Source organism: Nelumbo nucifera, chromosome 7 (genome assembly GCF_055504915.1).
Source record: "Nelumbo nucifera cultivar China Antique chromosome 7, China Antique-T2T, whole genome shotgun sequence".
Classification (NCBI taxonomy): domain Eukaryota; kingdom Viridiplantae; phylum Streptophyta; class Magnoliopsida; order Proteales; family Nelumbonaceae; genus Nelumbo; species Nelumbo nucifera.
Window position 1 is genome coordinate 56744117 of NC_142655.1, and position 21258 is coordinate 56765374.

Below are 21258 nucleotides of genomic sequence, written 5' to 3' on the forward strand. Positions count from 1 at the left end.
AAATAGTCAAAAGGTGAGCAGTGATTTCAAGGAAAATACCAAATGCCATGCTGCTTACTAACCTTCGATTTGGACTCACTAGATTCCAATCCGACGTTCAGTAGCTCTACATCACATAGAACCGGCGGTGTCCATTGGATGGCTGAGGATCTTTGCTTGTGGGACCCACACTTGCTGGGGGTGGGGGGGGGGTTCCAATTAACTTGGACCCGGTCCGGTAGCAGCGAGCTGAAACAGTTTTGTTCTCCTCGTCGTGAGAAAAACGTGTCTGCTGTGTACTACAAACGAAACGCAGTACAAGGATAACAACGAACTAAAAAAAATTTATGAAGGTTATATCGGTAATTCGGCCATTCCTAGCAGCTCCACCTCCACCTACAGCTTTCCTTGTTAAAAAAAACAAATTGCCGTCTTCGCCATCTCCCTCGGAAAACTGTCCTAGTGTCCTCTCTCTCTCTCTCTCTCTCTCTCTCTCTCTCGTTATTATTTGTTACGTTTTTGGCATTCTGTTGTTGGGTCTCTCATTCTCGGTTCCTCTCAATGGCGCCGAGTCTCAGAGACCTTCAGCTCACAGCGGTCTCCGGTGACCGGAGACCGGAGACCGTAGCTGCTGCCAACGATTTCCCAGACCTAGAAGATGTCCGGTTGTTGGATTCTTATGAGGAAGAAGAGAGGGAGAAGATGGAATCTATAGAGGAGGGGATGAAGAGAATTCAGGTCAGAGTAACCGGTATGACTTGCGCTGCATGTTCGAATTCTGTCGAGTCGGCTCTCACCGGAATCCATGGTGTTGTTCGGGCGTCGGTGGCGTTACTTCAGAACAAGGCGGATGTGGTCTTTGATCCGAATTTTGTCAAGGTTGGTTTTTGGTAGCTCTCTTAGCACTAAATTCTTTTAGCTGATAGTTGGATTTGTTCGAGTTTTCGTTGATAGGAGTTGGGATCATGGGTTAGTGCTAAATTTTGACAACTTTTCTGCGTTATTATTTAACTTGCGATCATATGACATATCAATATGTTTTGAGATTTCTTTTTTTTTTTTTTTCAGAAATTATTGTACCGTGAATGGAAAACAAACAATTATAATTAATGTTGGCGACCTGATGGCTAGTTTTGCTCTACGATTAGTTTCGGTTCTATTATTACTATTTTTTTTCTATCGAACCAGAGTTGTTGGTGATTGACTATGTATGGATGACTTTTCTTCTTCTAATTGTGCTTGGAACCTGAATTGCTGGTAAATTACGAGTTGTTTTCTTTACGTTCTTCCTTTTCTTCTCACTCAAGTTTGCTGGGGAATGGTGTTATAGGTTGTTCTAATTATTGAAATGTTCTTCAGATTATTGTCTTTTCATCACAATAAAAGGATCAATGGTGCTCTGGCAGTAGTCATCTCCAATTAGTGTTAAGTGCTATGCCAAGAATTCCACTGTAACTCCCGGTGACTGCTGCATTTTCTGGTAGACTTATCTGAAGGTCATGGTCTTTAGGTTGGAAAGAAAGAGATATAATCAAACGAGTAGAAGTAGCGGTGGAGCATAGCTTTCTTAACAAACAAAGCCTACAACAGGAATGAAGCACACGGGTTGAATTTTGGGCAATTATAACTTTGAAATGGAATTAAGAATTTGGGTTCATTTTGGCTTCTAGAATTTTGTTTAATCTAGTGGTGAACCCTCTATGTCTGTCTTTCTGATTGTTATTTGTTTGTGTTCTCTAAATTTTCTTCTCCTGCTTTTTCGTATTGGAACTCCCTCATGCTTGCAGGATGAACGTCTTGACACTAGAAATTAAAAAGCTACAAAATAGGCAAAGTAGAGAAATGAGTGCAATATTTTTTTCTTCAAATCGGTGTTGCATAAGCTTTCTGTCTTGGGACTAGCTTTAACCTGTCCTTTATTTAGAGGTTCTAATGTGTTCAAGCTTGATAACAAGAAATGGTTGAATATCAAACTTGAGCAACTTAATTATTCGTACCAAGCATAATGCTGTGATTTTGGCAATATGGGAAAAAACAAACCATACAAGCTATACTGTTTGGAATTAAATGACTGAAAATCACCTAGACTTCTGGCATTTCCATCCTTTATCTGCTGAAAATCAAGGTAACATGAGATGATAAATTTGAGGCAAGTTGGGCCCCTTCAAAGTCTGTAACATGAGAAGATAACTTGATCTTCTGGAAATCAGGGTTGGAGTGCAGTGGCTTTCTCTTCCACTTCTTCGACTTCAAAACCTGTAATTCAGGAAAGTAGGGCCCCTTCAGCACAACAAAGAGTGAAGCTAAACTTTGACAAAGCTCTTTAGGGAACCTGGGTCCATTCATTTCAGGGGGAATAAGAGATGGAGAATGAAGAGTTCTGGCCTTATATTCAGGACCAATAGGAGTGAGAGATTCACTAAGAGATGAAGTAATGACCCACCTCCAAGGCTTGAGATTGGCCAAATAGCTAGGCCTCCAACAGATTGAGGTGGAAAGCGGTTTTAATTTGGTAACAGGTTGGATGCAGGCAAAGAGCCTAGGAATCTGGACCCATAGACAGATTGTGAGGGAAATCATGTGTCTAACAAGGGAGATTGGGGCAATTTTCACGTGGGTTAGAAGATCATCAAATGTACTGGCTGATACTCTAGCCAAACAAGGGATTACAAGGTAAGGACTGTATTGGGCTGCTTTATGATAGTGATCTTAATTGAGGGGTCAACACCTTATTCTGGGTGTGTGACAGTTGTACATTTTAATTTTAACCTTTGAATGAAAGTCACAGTTTCCAATAAAAAATAAGAGTTAGAAGCAAATGCAATTGAAACTCTCATTAAACCGAATTAGTTGGTCAGGTTCAGAAATATGTATAAGCAATTGCATTCTGGTCATGATGGTAAGGCTATATGTTGGCCTCTAGGCTCCATTTGGTTTGAGGAGAATGTCTGCCATTAGGTATTATTTTCAACTCTTGTTTCATGGTGTAGATAATTTCAGCAATATTATTGTAAGAGTAAACAATATATGAAAAAAGAAATAAAAATCCTGTATGGCACAAGTCAGATATGCCAACACTCTATTCTACCTATCGTTGGTACAACTTTTACTGCATTTTTTACATCTCTGCCAATTAGTTTACAATTTATAATTCATTAATTGCTAGAAACTTGAGGGAAAAGGCTTGGCTGTTTGGAAAAAAAAACGGCCTAGGCTGTTAGTGGGCTTCCTGCACATGACACGTTACCCACTCAGCCCCTTATTTGTCTTTCTAATTAGAAGAACATTAATTACACTTATTCTTTTGCCCCACATACATGTTAACGTGTCATGCACATGAAGCTTCAAAACAGCCCAGGCTATTTTATCCAAACGGCCGAGCTTTTCTTAAAATTTGAGGTGCCAACTGTTAGTTATTCAACATGCTTCAAATAAAGTGGCATTTTCTCCCTTGGATTACTCAAATCCTGTCTCTTTTGCTTCCAAGAGATATAAAGTGTGTTGGACAATGACAGACTTTTTTGGAAGAAGTATGCATATTTAGGTTGAGATTCTTTGTCTATTATCATTAGCTGGCAGCTGTTGATCTTTGGTTACTGGTCCTTATTGAAAATCTTTACATTTATGTTTCATTTTCTTTTGGGTTTTAAGGTATTTCTCTAGGGGAGGTGGTTAAACAAGTTCTAATGGACTGATAACCTTGGGAGAACCAGTGAAGTCGTATTGTGCCCCCACTTTTTACCCCATTTCATTTTGGGCTGGGGCCTTATGTGGACTATCTTTAGCTGCTTTTTATTTTTTATTTTTCTTTTTGTTTTTTGATTGGAAGCTTTAACTACTTTTTTCCATAATGATCTAAGTCTTTCAAACTTATGCATGGTTTAGAGTTTCGTTCAGTTCCACCATAACATATTGCAACTTTATATGTCCATTGCAGGATGAAGACATCAAGAATGCCATTGAAGATGCTGGTTTTGAGGCTGAGATCCTGCTGGATTCCAATATATCCCAAATAAAATCACAGAAAACTCTGGTGGGACAGTTCAGGATCGGAGGTATGACATGTGCAGCATGTGTAAATTCTGTTGAAGGTATTTTGAGAAACCTTCCTGGTGTCAAACGAGCAGTTGTTGCCTTGGCTACTTCATTAGGTGAAGTTGAGTATGATCCTAATGTCATAAGCAAGGATGAAATAGTTAATGCAATTGAAGATGCCGGTTTTGAAGGTGCACTTGTGCAGAGCAATGCACAGGATAAGATCTTATTAGGGGTGATTGGGTTGTCCAATGAGATGGATGCAAATATTTTAAATGATATACTCAGGAACTTGAAAGGGGTTAGGCAATTTGAATTTGACAAGACTCTTCCACAAATAGAAGTTCTCTTTGATCCTGAAGTCATAAGTTCAAGATCCATAGTTGATGCGATTGAGAAAGGAAGCAATGGTAAATTTAAAATAAATGTCCAGAATCCATACACAGCAAGATCTTCGAATGGTATAGACGAATCCTCAAACATGTTATGGCTTTTCACCTCTAGTCTGATTCTCAGTGTGAGTATAATCTTGCATTGTATGGAAATATATCTACCTTGCATGCAGTTTTGCTTCTCATGAGTGACAATTTTGCACATTGCATGTCCCTTTTGGGCTTTTCACTTTACATTGCTGGCATATACTTTTGAATTTCATATTATATCGCTCTTTTTTCATCTTTCCCTTTTATTATTTGTTTTAAGGTAGGTTGTAATATTCATTATCTTGGCTGCAGTTCCCTCTTTTCCTTATAGGGGTAGTTTGTCCACACATACCCTTCATGTACTCTTTATTGCTTATGCGATGTGGACCCTTCCTTATGAGTGATTGGTTGAAATGGGCATTGGTGAGTATTATTCAATTTGTTATTGGTAAGCGATTCTATGTAGCAGCTGGTAGAGCACTGCGGAATAGGTCAACAAACATGGATGTTTTGGTTGCATTAGGAACTTCAGCTTCCTACTTTTATTCTGTCTATGCACTTCTATATGGTGCCTTTACTGGGTTCTGGTCTCCTATATATTTTGAGACAAGTGCCATGCTAATTACATTTGTGCTATTGGGAAAGTACTTGGAAATTCTTGCGAAAGGGAAGACATCAGATGCAATCAAGAAGCTAGTAGAGCTTGCACCTGCAAAAGCTCTGTTGCTTGTCAAAGATGCAGGTAACTTTCCACTATATATGAAATGATGCTTAGTTTGTTTGGATTGTGGACTGCCAATGTTTTCCATTTGATCATTTTCACAATGAATTCCACTAATGGTTAGGTTTATTCATCATTTTGTTCCAGGAGGAAAGTTTGTTGAGGAAAGGGTGATAGATTCTTTACTAATTCATCCAGGTGATACATTAAAAGTTCTTCCTGGTTCAAAGATTCCTGCTGATGGTGTTGTTACATGGGGTTCAAGTTATGTTGACGAAAGTATGGTAACTGGTGAATCTGAACCAATTTCGAAGGAGGTTAATTCTCTGGTTATAGGAGGTACCATGAATTTTCATGGTGTTCTTCACATACAAGCCACAAAAGTGGGGTCTAATACTGTTTTGAGCCAGATAATTTCTCTCGTTGAGACAGCACAAATGTCTAAAGCTCCTATTCAGAAGTTTGCTGATTTTGTAAGTATCTGTACTTTTCAGCAAAGTCTTATCAAAGCCCAAGTATTCTATGAAAGTATGAATTCTGTGGCAAAGGATTATATTATTACAAGCATAACTTAATGGTAGCAAAGGATCATATTATTCAGTGCTGTAGACTAGGATGCTTAGCACATGCCTGATCAGCTGATCTATAGGTTCTCATATCTGATGAATATTATGTAATGGTGAAATCATCCCTCCACCTGGCTGAAAGAGAGGTTTTCTTGCACAACATATCCAGAAAAGTTTGCTCTAATAGCTCTAATATGGAACCAATATGATGAGCTGAAGTTAAAAGCTTTTTTTTTTTTTTTTTTTTTATCAGCAGAAAGTAAACTCATTAACTTAATTAAAATTAGACAGTTAATACAATTTGATGATAAAAGTGTCATCCCCAAATTCCACATTCAATTTACATAGAAGCCCCAAAACTGAAATTAAAGCTTGACCTACAGGATTTTACTTGGATCAACTCAACTGCTCTTAATTTTAAAGTACTCTTTCCAATACTTGACTAGACTCCCCTCCCCACGCCCCAACCAAACAGCCTCCCACAAACACACCAAAGAAAATAAAGAGAAAGGAATAAAAGGAAAAGAAGGCAGTTATGGATACTCATCATAGTTTATTTGACTGACTTCTGCTGGGGCTTATGTTTTCTTTCTGCATTTTGTATGAGTAAGTTAGCTGGTTTTTTAACATTAGCATTGACAGCTGCAAGTTATCTGGTAGAATAAGCTCAAGTAAGACAAATATATCTAAGAGAAGTATTTGATAATGAGAGCTGGATGGAAATTGTCCAACTGCACATAGGGATTTAAGAACAGTAGAAATTAATTCTTGACTGTAAGATATGGTAATCCGATTTGATTGAGAAGCCTATGGCCTTGAAAATTTTCTGCTTACTTGATAAGTGGAGGAGCAGAATTATATCAATTCTCAACTCAACTCATCCAACTATTTGGGGCTAGCTTTACATGAATTCTGTTCTGATTGGACGAATCAATGATCACAATGATCTAGTTCGTTTTAACTGTTTCTATTCTGATTAGATGATAACCATAAATCCCTCCCTGTAATAATTGTTTATCATTTTTCAGGTTGCAAGCATTTTTGTGCCAACAGTTGTTTGCATGGCATTGATAACATTTCTGGGTTGGTAAGCATATTGTCACCTGTTTTGAGGTAGTTTAAAGATGCATGGTTTGAATGTTAATTATACCTTTCATGTTCATGAACAGGTATGTCAGTGGAGAACTTGGAGCATACCCAGAAGAATGGCGACCTGAAAACAGCAACTCTTTTGTTTTTGCTCTTATGTTCTCTATATCAGTTGTGGTGATTGCTTGCCCTTGTGCTCTTGGCTTGGCAACACCAACTGCTATTATGGTCGCTACAGGGGTTGGGGCCAACAATGGTGTCCTTATAAAAGGAGGGGATGCATTGGAAAGGGCCCAGAAGGTTAAATACTTGCTGTTTGACAAAACAGGTACTCTTACTCAGGGAAAACCTACAGTTACCGCAGTGAAAACTTTCAATGGAATGGAGCGTGGAGACTTCCTCACCTTGGTTGCTTCTGCAGAGGTGAGTTCAGTTTTTATGACTAGTTTTGAGATTGTTATTTTGATTTCAAGTGTTTCTACAAATGGTCATGATAAATTATACTGTAAATATTCAATTATGCCATATTATTCATGTATAGGCCAGCAGTGAACACCCATTGGCCAGAGCATTGGTGGACTATGCCCAACATTTCCATTTCTTCAATGATCCATCTGCTGTCAAGGATGCTCAGAACCACAAAACAGAGTCTACATTCTCTGGATGGCTTCTTGATGTCATGGATTTTTCTGCTTTGCCCGGGAGAGGTGTGCAATGTTCTATAAATGGAAAAACTGTTTTGGTAAGCTTTTAACCTAAAGAATTTTGCATCTCAATTCATAACTCACAAGAGAGGAATAATCATATTAATATACAAGAGCAAGGAGCATTTTCTGTGGAGTTTTGAAACATTTTCACATAACAGAGTTAGAGCAAGGAACATTTTTACCTAACATTTTGTGTGCTAATGCTTCAACATATGGGACAACCAAATTTTGAGATTCTTACTTGCTTGTTTACACAACACAGATGTGAATCAGTCCTCTAAAATTGATATAAACTTGGTTAAAATTAGAGAGAAAAGAAGAAGAAAAGTAGAGAACAGTAGCACAAAGAAAGAAAATGGAGAAAAGAAGAGGAAGAAGAAGAAGAGTTCGAATTATCTCTTCTCTCCCTTTTCTAATCCTTTTGTTAAACTTCATTCTTTAGGCTAATTACAAGTATGCCCTTAAGTGGGTGGCCAGCTAGGCAGTAACATAAAGAAGACTTACAAAAAGAAATAACAGGCCCATAAAGATAGGCCCATTAACAAACAAATAAAAAAATAACACACTACAAGAAAAGATACTAGGGCCCATTCGGCCCAGTATCTCTACACTCCCCCTAAAGCTGAGCATAGATGTCAATCATGCCCAGTGTGCTTATATAGTGCGTCAGCTTCCCTCTTGGAACTCCCTTGGTCAAAACATCAGCCAACTGTTCTTCTGAGGTGATAAATGGCAAGCAAACTTCTCTTGAGGAAAATCTTTCCTGTATAAAATGTCTATCAACCTCAATGTGCTTAGTTCTGTCATGTTGAACAAGATTATGTGCAATATTGATAGCTACCTAGTTGTCACAGTAGAGCATCATTGGCTTCTCATAGTTAAACCCCAATTCTTCTAAAAGTGATCGCAGCCATAGTAATTCTAATACACCATGTGCCATTGCCCTATATTCTGCTTCAGTAGAGGATCTAGCAATTACAGATTGTTTCTTATTCCTCCATTGTGCTGTTGCAAGAGTCTAAGAGAATGGAGTTTAATGACAAGTGGGCAAGGAGTGTATGGAAAGCCAGGGGGATTAGCTGGGTGGCGGCTCCATCGTGGGGTGCTTCTGGGGGGATTGTAACAATGTGGAAGAGGGATGTGGTTGAAGGTCTGGAGGAGTTGATCGGAAAGTACTCGGTTTCCATGAAGTTTAAGCAGCAAGAGGATAATTATATGTGGGTGCTCACAAATGTTTACGGACCGAATGACTACAGAGAGAGAAAGGAGTTGTGGGAGGAACTGGCTGATGTTAGAGGGTTGTGGGATGGGCCTTGGTGCATGGGTGGGGATTTCAATGTGATTAGATTCTCGAAAGAGTCCAATAAGGTTAACCAGAGGGTGACAAAAAGCATGAGGAAGTTTAACAGTTTTGTGGATGCTTTTGAGCTTAAAGAGATTCCCCTAGCACATAAGGCATTTACATGGTCAAATCTCCAATCTAGACCCATTTGCTCTAAGCTGGATAGATTCCTGTTCTCTTTGGATTGGGAAGAACATTGGGGAACCTTGGCTTCTAGAGCTCTCCCAAGGGTGACCTCGGATCACTGGCCCATAGTGTTATGTAAGGAGGAAAGAAGGTGTGGAGGTCCTACCCCCTTTAGATTTGAAAATATGTGGTTACTTCATCCAGGGTTTCCTAACAAAGTGAGGGAGTGGTGGCATGAGTGTAACCTGCTGGTGGAGTGGGAGGGGATGAGATTCCATAAGAAACTACAATTCTTGAAAGCAAGAATCAAGGAGTGGAATTTGATGGAGTTCGGGAGGACAGAAGAAAGAAAGGGAGACTTGATGAAGAAGATTGAAAGCCTTGACTGTAAAGAGGAAAGGGGAGAATTTGGAGAGGAAGACAATGACCTCAGGAGAGAATTGAGAAAACAGTTAGAGGACTACCTGCACAAGGAGGAAATTAGCTGGAGGCAAAAATCTCGGTGTAAATGGTTGCAAGAGGGAGATAGAAACACTAGGTATTTCCACTCTCTAGCAAATGGCAGGAGAAGGAAGAACTTTATCTTCAAATTGGTAGTAGATGGAGTTGAGTTAGTACAACAAGAGGAGATTGCCAGGGCCTGTGTGGAGCACTTCAAATCTATTCTAAGAAGACCTGTGAGTAGAAGGGTGTGGGTAGAATGTTTGGATTGGCCAGATGTAGGGGTGGAGAACAGGAGAGGGATGGAAAGAAGCTTTAATCTAGAAGAGATCAAGGAGGCTGTGTTTTCTATGGATAGAACAAAAGCTCCAGGGCCGGATGGGTTTACAATGGTTTTTTATCAGGATTGTTGGGATATCTTGAAAGATGATCTCTTGCGGGTGTTTGAGGAGTTTTTCAGGAGAGGAATTGTCAATCCGGGTGTGAACTCTACATTTATAGCCTTAATTCCAAAAAAGAAAGATGCATCCCACCCGAAGGATTTTAGGCCAATAAGCTTGGTTAATAGCTTGTATAGGATCATTGCAAAAGTGTTGTCTTTGAGGCTGAAGAAGGTACTGCCAGATATCATTGCACAATATCAAGGAGCTTTTGTGAGTGGAAGACAAATTACAGACCAGATTTTAATTGCTAATGAGAGTGTGGAGAACTTTAAGAGGGATAAGAAGAAGGGAGTGGTCTGTAAGCTGGACTTGGAAAAGGCTTATGACTTGGTGGACTGGGAGTTCTTGAGTAAAGTTTTAACTAAATTCGGGTTTGGGGCTAGATGGTGTAAATGGATCATGGGCTGTGTCCGAATTTGTCATTATTCAGTGCTAGTAAATGGGACAATGGTAGATTTCTTTCCAACCAGTAGGGGTATAAGACAAGGAGACCCCCTTTTTCCTTTCTTGTTCATTTTAATTGTGGAGGTTTTGGGGAAACTGATTCACAGAGCAGATTCTAGGGGGCTCATTAGAGGCTGGAGGGTGGAAACCCCCCTCACTCACTTACAGTTTGCTGATGACATGATTCTGTTTTGTGAAGGTGGTAATGTGAGGTTTATCAGGAACTTAAAGTCGGTGATACAACTATTTGAGCAAATGTCCAATTTGAAGGTCAACCTTGGGAAAAGCTATGTAGTGGGGGTGAATTTGGAGGAGGGAGAGATTAGGGAGAGTGCTGAAGTGCTGGGGTGTGAAGTTTCGGGGTGGCCTTTGAACTACTTAGGATTACCATTAGGTGATAATCCCAAGAGAGAGTTTCTGGAACCCGGTGATGGAAAGGTTTGAAAAAAGATTGGTATCTTGGAAAAAGAACTACCTCTCTCTTGGTGGGAGAATTACACTAATTAAGGCCATGCTTGCTAACTTACCCATCTTTTTCATGTCGGTGTTTAAAATCCCAATGAAGATTGCTAACAGATTAGAGAAGATAATGAGAGATTTCCTATGGGAGCCGGGAGAGGAGAAGAGGGATCATAGAGTTAGTTGGGAAATAGTGTGTAGGAGTAAGTCGTGTGGTGGTTTGGGGCTTGGGAGTATTAGGAGAAGGAATATGACTCTACTGGGGAAGTGGTTGTGGAGGTTTCCTATGGAGGAGAAGCTATGGGCTAGAATAGTGGCAAGTATACATGGGCTGGAGCACAATGGATGGGACGCTGGAATCAGAGCTAGGATCACAAGCAATTCTCCTTGGAAAGCCATTCATGACCTGCTACCGGTTTTCTTTCCTAATATCAGGTATGACTTGAATTCCGATAACTCCACAAAATTTTGGGAACAAACCTGGTGGGGAGCGCCCCTCTAAAGGATCAGTTTCCGTCTTTGTATGCTGTTTCTGATCTGAAAAATGAGTCAATCTCGTCTTTCACCACCCCGTCCTCTTCCACTTTTGGGATTGGGTGGAACTTGGGTCTAAGAAGGGATTTGAGGGACTCAGACTTCAACTGTATTTCGAGCCTTCTTGCCCTTCTTGATAACGTTGTCTTAGACCCCACTAGGGCGGATTCTAGAATTTGGACACCTACCCCCAATGGCATTTTCTCTTGTGCTTCGTTCTTCAAAGTCTTAAGTCAGTCCACCAGTCCTACCTTGTCCTCTTTCCCTGTTGGTGAGGTTTGGTGCAGAGCTATACCTCCTAGGGTTGGTAGTTATTGTTGGGAAGCCTATCTGGAAAGAATCAACACTGGTGATCTACTCCAAAAGAAGAGACCCAATACTTGCTTGTCACCTCATTGGTGTGTTCTGTGTAAAGCAGATGGGGAAACTGGTTTTCACCTAATGGTGTCTTGCCACTTCGCGAGGTCATTGTGGGATTGGGCTTTCTCCTTATTTGGATGCAGCTGGAATCCCCCATCAGACATGCATGGCCTTTTCTCCCCTTCCTTTTTCAGGTGGTGGTTAAAAAGGGGAAGGACAATGTTATGGGCACGAGAATAGGATCTCGTCACGGGTCGGTCAACGAGGAAAACCTCCTGTTTTCCCTTGTTCCTCCCTTTTCTTGAGGAACCTATTTTGGCGCTTTAATGGTGATTTGTTCAAGAGATCACCAACTCTCCTCACTCTTTTCATGACTGAAATTTCCGATGTGTTTATTGAATAATATCAGCTCCTTAAATAGGAGATTACAAGAGGTAGAATCCTACTTTTAGGAAGACTCCTTGCTAATCTACTACTCTATCCTATTAAACTGATAAGATAAGATTGAACTGATAAGACAAGATAAGACTTCCTTAATCTATCCTACTGAACTGATAAGATAAGATAAGAACTATAATTAGATAAGATAAGACTCCCTTAATCTATCTTACTGAATTGATAAGATAAGATAACCGAATAGATAAGACTCCTACTAATCTCTGCTACTGAAAGCAGATAAGGTAAGAATACTGAATAGATAAGATAGGATGAGAACACTAAATTGTTGCTGCTGAGAACACTAAATTGTTGTTGCTGAGAACACTAAATTACTGCTGTTGCTGCCGGTGCCCACATCATTACTCCCCTCCTGGACTACGAGCTTGTCCTCAAGCTTGAATTCAGGATGGGTGTCTTGAAACACAGTCAAAGGAATTCCAGATAGGTGGAATGATTTTGCCCTTCTGGATCGGGTTCCAATGAAGAGGGTTCATCCTCAGACAGCTGCAGTGAGATACCAAGATTTGACATGGTCAAATCTTGGTATCTCACTGAACATCATCATCTGGATCCTCTTCTATTGCTTGCTTTAGTGCGTACAGAGCTCGCTGAGCCTTGTGAACCATGGCAAGTCCTGCCCATGCTATCCGAAGCTCAATTGTTGTAGAGTCCCCTTCTCTGAGTATTGAAGCCATTTCATTCGCAGCCCATGAAAGTTGTTTAGTGAGATCCTGAGACCTTTCTGCATCCTTGATATGATGAAGCGCAACAGCATATCGAGTTGACATGCAATTAGGCTCCAGTTTTGCTGCCTTCTCCAGGCACTTTCCATCACCTCTATGATCACCAGCCACATAGTATGCATTAGCAAGATTCACCTAGATATGTGCAGCCCTAGGATCTGATCTGACTGCAGCTAACACTCTTTTGCAACATTTGCAGCTGCAACATGAGGCATACAAGCTCCTTCACCAGCGATGACGACCTTGGAGTAGTTGCTCTTATTTTTCTTTGAACTCTCGTCGATGGAATCCTCGATGACACCGGATTCCTGCTTAATCGGAACATTCTGGGTGTTGCTAACCTACTCTAGGGCAACGACCTACTGCTCACTGGACGATTCTGCCATGTCTGGTCGGCGTCCGGTTGTGGTTGCAGCCCCTTCTGGGTTCCTTTCCTTGCTGGAAAAGTACAACTCCATCAAGCGCCTTAATTCGCGGACATCGTTCTTGATCTCGCGCACCTCCTTGCTGTTTTCCACGAGTCTGTGCTCCAGATCATGAACCCTAGACGTTAATCGCTCAAGGTCACCCATGACGCCTTGCTCTGATACCAAGTTGTTATGGGCCCGAGAATAGGATCTTGTCACGGGTCGGTCCACGGGGAAAACCTCCTATTTTCCCTTGTTCCTCCCTTTTCTTGAGAAACCTATTTTGGCGCTTTAATGGTGATTTGTTCAAGAGATCACCAACTCTCCTCACTCTTTTCTTGACTGAAATTTTCGATGTGTTTATTGAATAATATCAGCTCCTTAAATAGGAGATTACAAGAGGTAGAATCCTACTTTTAGGAAGACTCCTTGCTAATCTACTACTCTATCCTATTAAACTGATAAGATAAGACTGAACTGATAAGACAAGATAAGACTTCCTTAATCTATCCTACTGAACTGATAAGATAAGATAAGAACTGTAATTAGATAAGATAAGACTCGCATAATCTATCCTACTGAACTGATAAGATAAGATAACTGAATAGATAAGACTCCTACTAATCTTTGCTACTGAAAGCAGATAAGGTAAGAATACTGAATAGATAAGATAGGATGAGAACACTAAATTGCTGCTGCTAAGAACACTAAATTACTGCTGCTGCTGCCGGCGCCCACATCATTACTCCCCTCCTGGACTACGAGCTTGTCCTCAAGCTCGAATTCAGGATGGGTGTCTTGAAACACAGTCAAAGGAATCCCGGATAGGTGGAATGATTTTGCCCTCCTGGATCGGGTTCCAATGAAGAGGGTTCATCCTCAGACAGTTGCAGTGAGATACCAAGATTTGACCATGCATAGCTGCATTCTTTGCCGCGGGCAACTGCAGCCTTAAGGTACTTCTGAGATGTCTTGAACTGTAGAGTACAAAGATTGTGAAGGCCAAGCTGGTGCCACTGAACATCATCATCTGGATCCTCTTCTATTGCTTGCTTTAGTGCGTACAGAGCTCGCTGAGCCTTGTGAACCATGGCAAGTCCTGCCCATGCTATCCGAAGCTCAATTGTTGTAGAGTCCCCTTCTCTGAGTATTGAAGCCATTTCATTCGCAGCCCATGAAAGTTGTTTAGTGAGATCCTGAGACCTTTCTGCATCCTTGATATGATGAAGCGCAACAGCATATCGAGTTGACATGCAATTAGGCTCCAGTTTTGCTGCCTTCTCCAGGCACTTTCCATCACCTCTATGATCACCAGCCACATAGTATGCATTAGCAAGATTCACCTAGATATGTGCAGCCCTAGGATCTGATCTGACTGCAGCTAACACTCTTTTGCAACATTTGCAGCTGCAACATGAGGCATACAAGCTCCTTCACCAGCGATGACGACCTTGGAGTAGTTGCTCTTATTTTTCTTTGAACTCTCGTCGATGGAATCCTCGATGACACCGGATTCCTGCTTAATCGGAACATTCTGGGTGTTGCTAACCTACTCTAGGGCAACGACCTACTGCTCACTGGACGATTCTGCCATGTCTGGTCGGCGTCCGGTTGTGGTTGCAGCCCCTTCTGGGTTCCTTTCCTTGCTGGAAAAGTACAACTCCATCAAGCGCCTTAATTCTCGGACGTCGTCCTTGATCTTGCACACCTCCTTGCTGTTTTCCACGAGTCTGTGCTCCAGATCATGAACCCTAGACGTTAATCGCTCAAGGTCACCCATGACGCCTTGCTCTGATACCAAGTTGTTATGGGCCCGAGAATAGGATCTCGTCACGGGTCGGTCCATGGGGAAAACCTCATGTTTTCCCTTGTTCCTCCCTTTTCTTGAGGAACCTATTTTGGCGCTTTAATGGTGATTTGTTCAAGAGATCACCAACTCTCCTCACTCTTTTCTTGACTGAAATTTTCGATGTGTTTAGTGAATAATATCAGCTCCTTAAATAGGAGATTACAAGATAAGATAAGATTGAACTGATAAGACAAGATAAGACTTCCTTAATCTATCCTATTGAACTGATAAGATAAGATAAGAACTATAATTAGATAAGATAAGACTCCCTTAATCTATCCTACTGAACTGATAAGATAAGATAACTGAATAGATAAGACTCCTATTAATCTCTGCTACTGAAAGCAGATAAGGTAAGAATATTGAATAGATAAGATAGGATGAGAACACTAAATTGCTGCTGCTGAGAACACTAAATTATTGCTGCTACTGCCGGCGCCCACATCAGACAATGTGGAGAGGACTAAGGGCTGCAGTATGTTGGACACTGTGGGAAGAAAGAAACTCCAAGATATTCTCAGAAACTCAGAGGGGAATAGCAGATCTGAGGGCTATCATACATTTTAGGGCGGTACAATGGCTGAAATCTTTGGAAATATTCACAGATTACACTGTGGATGACATGTTGAGGAAGTGGGGTGAAATTGCAAATTGCACGCAGACCAAGTCAGTAATGAGTGTGGCTTGGACCCCCCCCCACCCACCTAGTGGATTCTTGAAATTAAACTTTGATGGATGTAGTAGGGGAAACCCGGTACAATCGGGGATCGAGGGTGTTTTTAGGGATGAAAATGGGGTCATCTCTGCTATGTTCTCAGGCCCAATTGGAGTGGGTGACTCCCTTAGAGCTGAGATATGTGCAGTTATGGAAGGAGTCCGGAAAGCTAAGGAATTGAACATCAAGAAACTTATAATTGAAGGGGATTCAGAGGTGGTGATAGGGTGGCTGACTAAAGATCAAAATGATTTATGGAAGTATAATAATGAGAAGAGGAAATTCAAATGGCTGGTGCGGGAGATGGAAGTTAAGGCATGTTGGATTAAAAGATCAACTAATTCCCTAGCTGACGGTTTAGCAAAACAAGGGGCAGAAAGGGATTCTTTGTTTTGGGCTAAACTGTAACGTTAGTGTCTTTGTATCTTTGTATTTTCTTTTTTCCTTTCTTGAAGTTCTTTGTGACTCTTGGAAGATAAGTGTGTTTGTCTTCTACTTGTAATTTTTCTACTGATGAATTTATGAAAGTGTTATTGATCAAAAAAAAAAAAGGTTGGCTCTCACTTTGTGAAAGAGAAGATGCTGAGTGGAGTGATAGACACTGCATATGTTAACATAGGGAACCAGTGGGCAGACTTATTTACTAAAGGGTTAAGTCAGGGAAGAGTGGACTACATATTGTAACTAGACCTGTTCATGGGCCGGGTGGCCCGACGGGCCGGCCCGACTCCCAGATGGGCTTGAACAGGATTTTTGGCCCGCGGGCTTAACCTCGGGCCAAAAAGCCCGGCCCGCATAAAATTCGAGCCGGGCTCGGGCTTTGCTAAAATAGCCCGGCCCGAGCCCGGCCCGGCCCGACTTATAGTTAAACTTAAGTAAATCCGGCCCGACCTATAGTTAAACCTAAGTAAAAACCCTATGTGATGTCTATTTGAATAAATTTTTTGATTTGAGGTCATTGATTCACTTGTAGACCCATTGTTCATGTAAATAGGGGAAAAAAACATTTAAATTAAAATAGAAAATGTCAGAAAATTTTGAATTTCTTTTATTAGGTCGGGCTTCGGGCTCGGGCTCGGGCTCGGGCTTCGGGCTTTTCATCAGGGCCGGGCTCGGGCCCAAGTTGTAGGCCCGTTGGTCGGGCCGGGCTCGGGCTCGGGCCTAACAGTTTTTTGTTAATAAAGAGTCAAAGCCCGGCCCGAGCCCGGCCCGGCCCGGCCCATGAACAGGTCTGATTGTAACAAGTTGGGACTATATGATATATACTCACCAGTTTGAGGGGGAGTGTTAGTGTCGAGTATGTAGGGGTATTTCTGTCTTTATGCTTATGTTGAGGTTGTTGACGTGTAAGATTATGTTAGAACTAGTGTCCCTCACTTAAGTAGGGGCACATGTGTCTTTTCCATTATATTAGTAATATGAAACACATCTGGCCGAATGGGAGAGGTAATCTTTTCTCTCATTCGAACCATAACTTTCTCTCCCTTTCTCTTTTCTTTTCTTCTCCTTCCTCTCTCTCTTTCTTTCTTCTTTCTTCTTCTCTCTTCTTGACTGTTATCAGACTAACAGAACTCAAGGGCAGGCCGAATCATAATGATAACTTTGAAGAAGGAAAAAGAAGCAGCCTAACTGCTAAATAGAAAAATGATCATCATTATACCAATCATAATTTAACAATGGATATGACATTAAATACAACAGAATGGTGAAACAGGAATCATGTAGCCAACCCCATATGGCTGGGATAAAGCTTGGATGATGATGATGATGATCAGATTATACCATTCATAAACAAATTTTGGATTAGATCACACCCCATGAATGGGAATCTTGAGAAAGCACTGAAGCACAAACACTTAAACCTGCTTATTTGTTTAACCCTTTTTAAGGATAACAAAGATGTGATAATGTTTCACCCTCAGTTGGGCATACGATACACTCATAAAAAGATTTCTAAAGTTGAGTTTTCTTGCTAAAATATAAATTAGGGCTAGAATTATTTCCCAATTATCAACAGGATCAAAAGAGGTTTGTTAACATGGTAAAAATATGATACACTCATAAAAAGATTTCTAAAGTTGAGTTTTCTTGCTAAAATATAAATTAGGGCTAGAATTATTTCCCAATTATCAACAGGATCAAAAGAGGTTTGTTTGACTAACTGGGAATCTTGAGAAAGCACTGAAGCACAAACACTTAAACCTGCTTATTTGTTTAACCTTTTTTAAGGCTAACAAAGATGTGATAATGTTTCACCCTCAGTTGGGCATACGATACACTCATAAAAAGATTTCTAAAGTTGAGTTTTCTTGCTAAAATATAAATTAGGGCTAGAATTATTTCCCAATTATCAACAGGATCAAAAGAAGTTTGTTAACATGGTAAAAATATGAAAACTCCTGCTGCCCATTAGAAGAGACTGGAAAAGACTAACCCAACAGCTATAGCCTATTAGCTGAGATTAAAAATATAGAATCTCTCAAAGAAATCTTACAACCGCAGAGACAATTGATAAAGTAAATAGAAAATCATGCTTTGCCTGCAGAAAACACACTATTTAATTGTTTTTGGTCATAAAAGATACTCTAAAGCACTCCAAATCCAAATGCATCTAAAACAAGTGAACTTATTTTAAAGTTGATGGGACAATGTGTCAAATAGGTAATTTAAACACTTCCAAATTGAGGAAAAGTTGAAGTAGAGAAAAAAATTGTGATTCTAGACAATTCTATTTTCTGAAATTTGTTCATAATTCTTCCTAACATGTCAATTTGTGTGATCTTAGGCTTTTCACATGGGTTACTGGATAACCTTTGTAAAGATATATAGGTGTTTGATCACTTCTTGTCATTGAAAAGAATTTTTAGAATTAGACTGTTGGATTATTGCTTAAATATGCAGAATTGGTTCATATAGTTCCTCCTGGCTCAGTAGAAAAGTAGTTTTGGTTTTGACAGAAAATAAGAGAGTTTAGCTTTTTTTTTTCTGTTTCTTTCTTATTTTCTCTCAAACCAAACACAACCTAAGGTTTTTCTACCATCCAGTATTACCTTCTTAACATAGCAACTGATTTAGATGCCTTTATATATGTTATCTTTATCTGCATTAACACAAACAAAAAAAAAGAAAAGAAAAAAATGTTCTTCATCTATGTACCTGTGTATGTTGTGTGTTTGTGTGGCATATTCAATCCTATTCTTTTAATATTTCCATGACCTCTTGATTTTTCTTGCATATCCAAGTATTTGAAGTGTATCCACATGCACATCTTAATCTTTTCCCTTTAATGAGAATCAACATACACAAAATACACAATCTATAGAGTGCTAGATGACATCACACCACCTTATGTTGCGGTTCTAAGCATGACACCAGAGCACAAAGAGATAAAAGTCTTTAGTCATCAGGTTATTTTTATCACATTATTTATTAGCTCATACTCAAAAGGTTCCAGTAAACCAATGAGCTCGTAGATAAATTCAAAATAACGAGTAAAATTCAATGAAAGCAAAACGTTAAAATGATTCAAGCAACTCTAGGGCCCTTGTTAAGTTCTTATTCTTTGATAATCCTAAAATAAAATAATTCCATAAATGCATAAACGAACTTGAAGTGTTGTATGTTTAATTCTTAATGGAGGTATTGTATCCTTATCAGGTTGGCAACCGGAAATTGTTGAACGAAAAAGAGATCACCATACCAACTGAAGCTGAAAATTTCTTGGTGGGATTAGAAGAAAGTGCAAAAACAGCGATACTTGTGGCATTTGACAACAATGTTATTGGAGCTATAGGACTAGCAGATCCTCTTAAAAGAGAAGCAGCTATTGTTGTAGAGAGCCTGACGAACATGGGTGTCAAACCAGTCATGGTAACAGGGGATAACTGGAGGACAGCAAGGGCCGTTGCTAATGAGGTTAGTATTTTCTCTTTTTCATGTTGTACGTACTGGCCATACACACATATCAGAGGCACAGTCAATTGTGAACAAGAGTGCTTTCTGTTTTGTACTGGTGAAATTACAAAACTAGCTTACACTAAACTCCTATGCATGGCTTGGCAGGTTGGCATTGATGATGTGAGAGCAGAGGTAATGCCATCAGGGAAAGTTGATGTTATACGTTCATTTCAGAAAAACAAAAGTGTGGTTGCAATGGTGGGTGATGGCATCAATGACTCCCCTGCCTTGGCAGCTGCTGACGTCGGAATAGCAATTGGGGCAGGAACCGATGTTGCCATAGAAGCTGCTGATTATGTGTTGATGAGGAACAACTTGGAAGATGTCATTGTAGCCATCGATCTCTCACGGAAGACATTTTCCCGTATCAGATGGAATTATGTGTTTGCCATGGCTTACAATATCATTGCCATTCCAGTTGCAGCAGGCGTTTTCTTCCCAATTTTGAGATTAAAATTACCTCCTTGGGTGGCTGGTGCATGTATGGCTCTCTCATCTGTAAGTGTCGTGTGCTCTTCTTTGCTTTTGAGAAGATACAAAAGACCTAGGCTTACCACTATACTGGGTATTACTGTAGAGTAAAAACAAGTGCCTACTTGGTAGGAAGAATGTAGGAATGGGATGAAATGGATGTAAATTTATTCCATATCCCTGTTTTGTTGTCTCATATGTTCAATGTGCTCAAACACTATGAGGGTGAATCTGCACCACCAATTCAATGTAAATCACACATGTTGTATCTGTTATCATTTTTTAGGCTCCGTTTGATTGCACTGCAAATCTGAACAGGGTACAAATTAGGGCTGCAAATACGTTGGATCATATCCAATTCGAATCCGATACTGATCCATTAAGAGGCATATCCCTCCTGATCCTAACAAATCGGATTGGATCAGAAAAAGCCGAATTCAGATATCGACTAATCTGATCCGCCATGACCCGATCGATCCGCCAATATATATTTATTATATATATATATATATATATGTATATTTTAAAATAATTTTATATGACAAATATACCCTTTAGTTTTTATTATAACTGTGTTTTAGTATGGTCTCTTCAATCTTCCTTTTTGGCCGTTCGGCGCCTGTAGTCTGTAACCTGTAACAGTCTTGACTCTTGAGCCTCCATTTCAGTGCTTGTTAGTATGGTTACCGACGGCTCTGCTATTCCATCACTGGCATGCCGCTGTTCTTCCGACTATTCAACTGCCGACATGCCACTGTTCATCTTTGAATGGTTGTGGTCGTTAAAACACTTGAACTCAAACCTCTGTGACTGAGCGGCTCTGCTATTCTATCACCGGCAGCGTCAACAACACACCACCCTGTGCTGGAAACTAGCGCATCATTTCCCTCTTTTGCTGTCTCTTTCACTCTTTGACTCAGCCATTTAAACTCAGAAATGGGAGGGTCGATGGTTGCAACCGGCTTCCAGTTTCAGATTCAGAATTCCAGCCAGCAATTAGGTCATTGCAA

General features: G+C 40.3%; 1 protein-coding gene across 1 annotated transcript; it reads left to right on the top strand.

Moving 5' to 3' along the window:
- The first annotated feature begins 406 nt into the window (after nt 1-406).
- On the top strand, nt 407-20526 carry RAN1 (copper-exporting ATPase / responsive-to-antagonist 1 / copper-transporting ATPase (RAN1)). The gene is made up of 9 exons (XM_010262333.3): nt 407-858; nt 3917-4531; nt 4749-5178; nt 5305-5630; nt 6752-6810; nt 6893-7235; nt 7354-7554; nt 19478-19735; nt 19883-20526. The coding sequence occupies exons 1-9, from the start codon at nt 541-543 to the stop codon at nt 20357-20359; spliced, it is 3027 nt and encodes a 1008-aa protein (XP_010260635.1). The 5' UTR covers nt 407-540; the 3' UTR covers nt 20360-20526.
- The last annotated feature ends 732 nt before the right edge of the window (nt 20527-21258 follow it).

Bases quoted from the DNA above. Each gene is read 5' to 3' on its own strand.
- RAN1 (XM_010262333.3), top strand. From the start codon at position 541: ATGGCGCCGAGTCTCAGAGACCTTCAGCTCACAGCGGTCTCCGGTGAC. The intron at 859-3,916 runs GTTGGTTTTTGG...TGTCCATTGCAG, and splicing joins TTGATCCGAATTTTGTCAAG to GATGAAGACATCAAGAATGC. The intron at 7,555-19,477 runs GTAAGCTTTTAA...TATCCTTATCAG, and splicing joins TAAATGGAAAAACTGTTTTG to GTTGGCAACCGGAAATTGTT.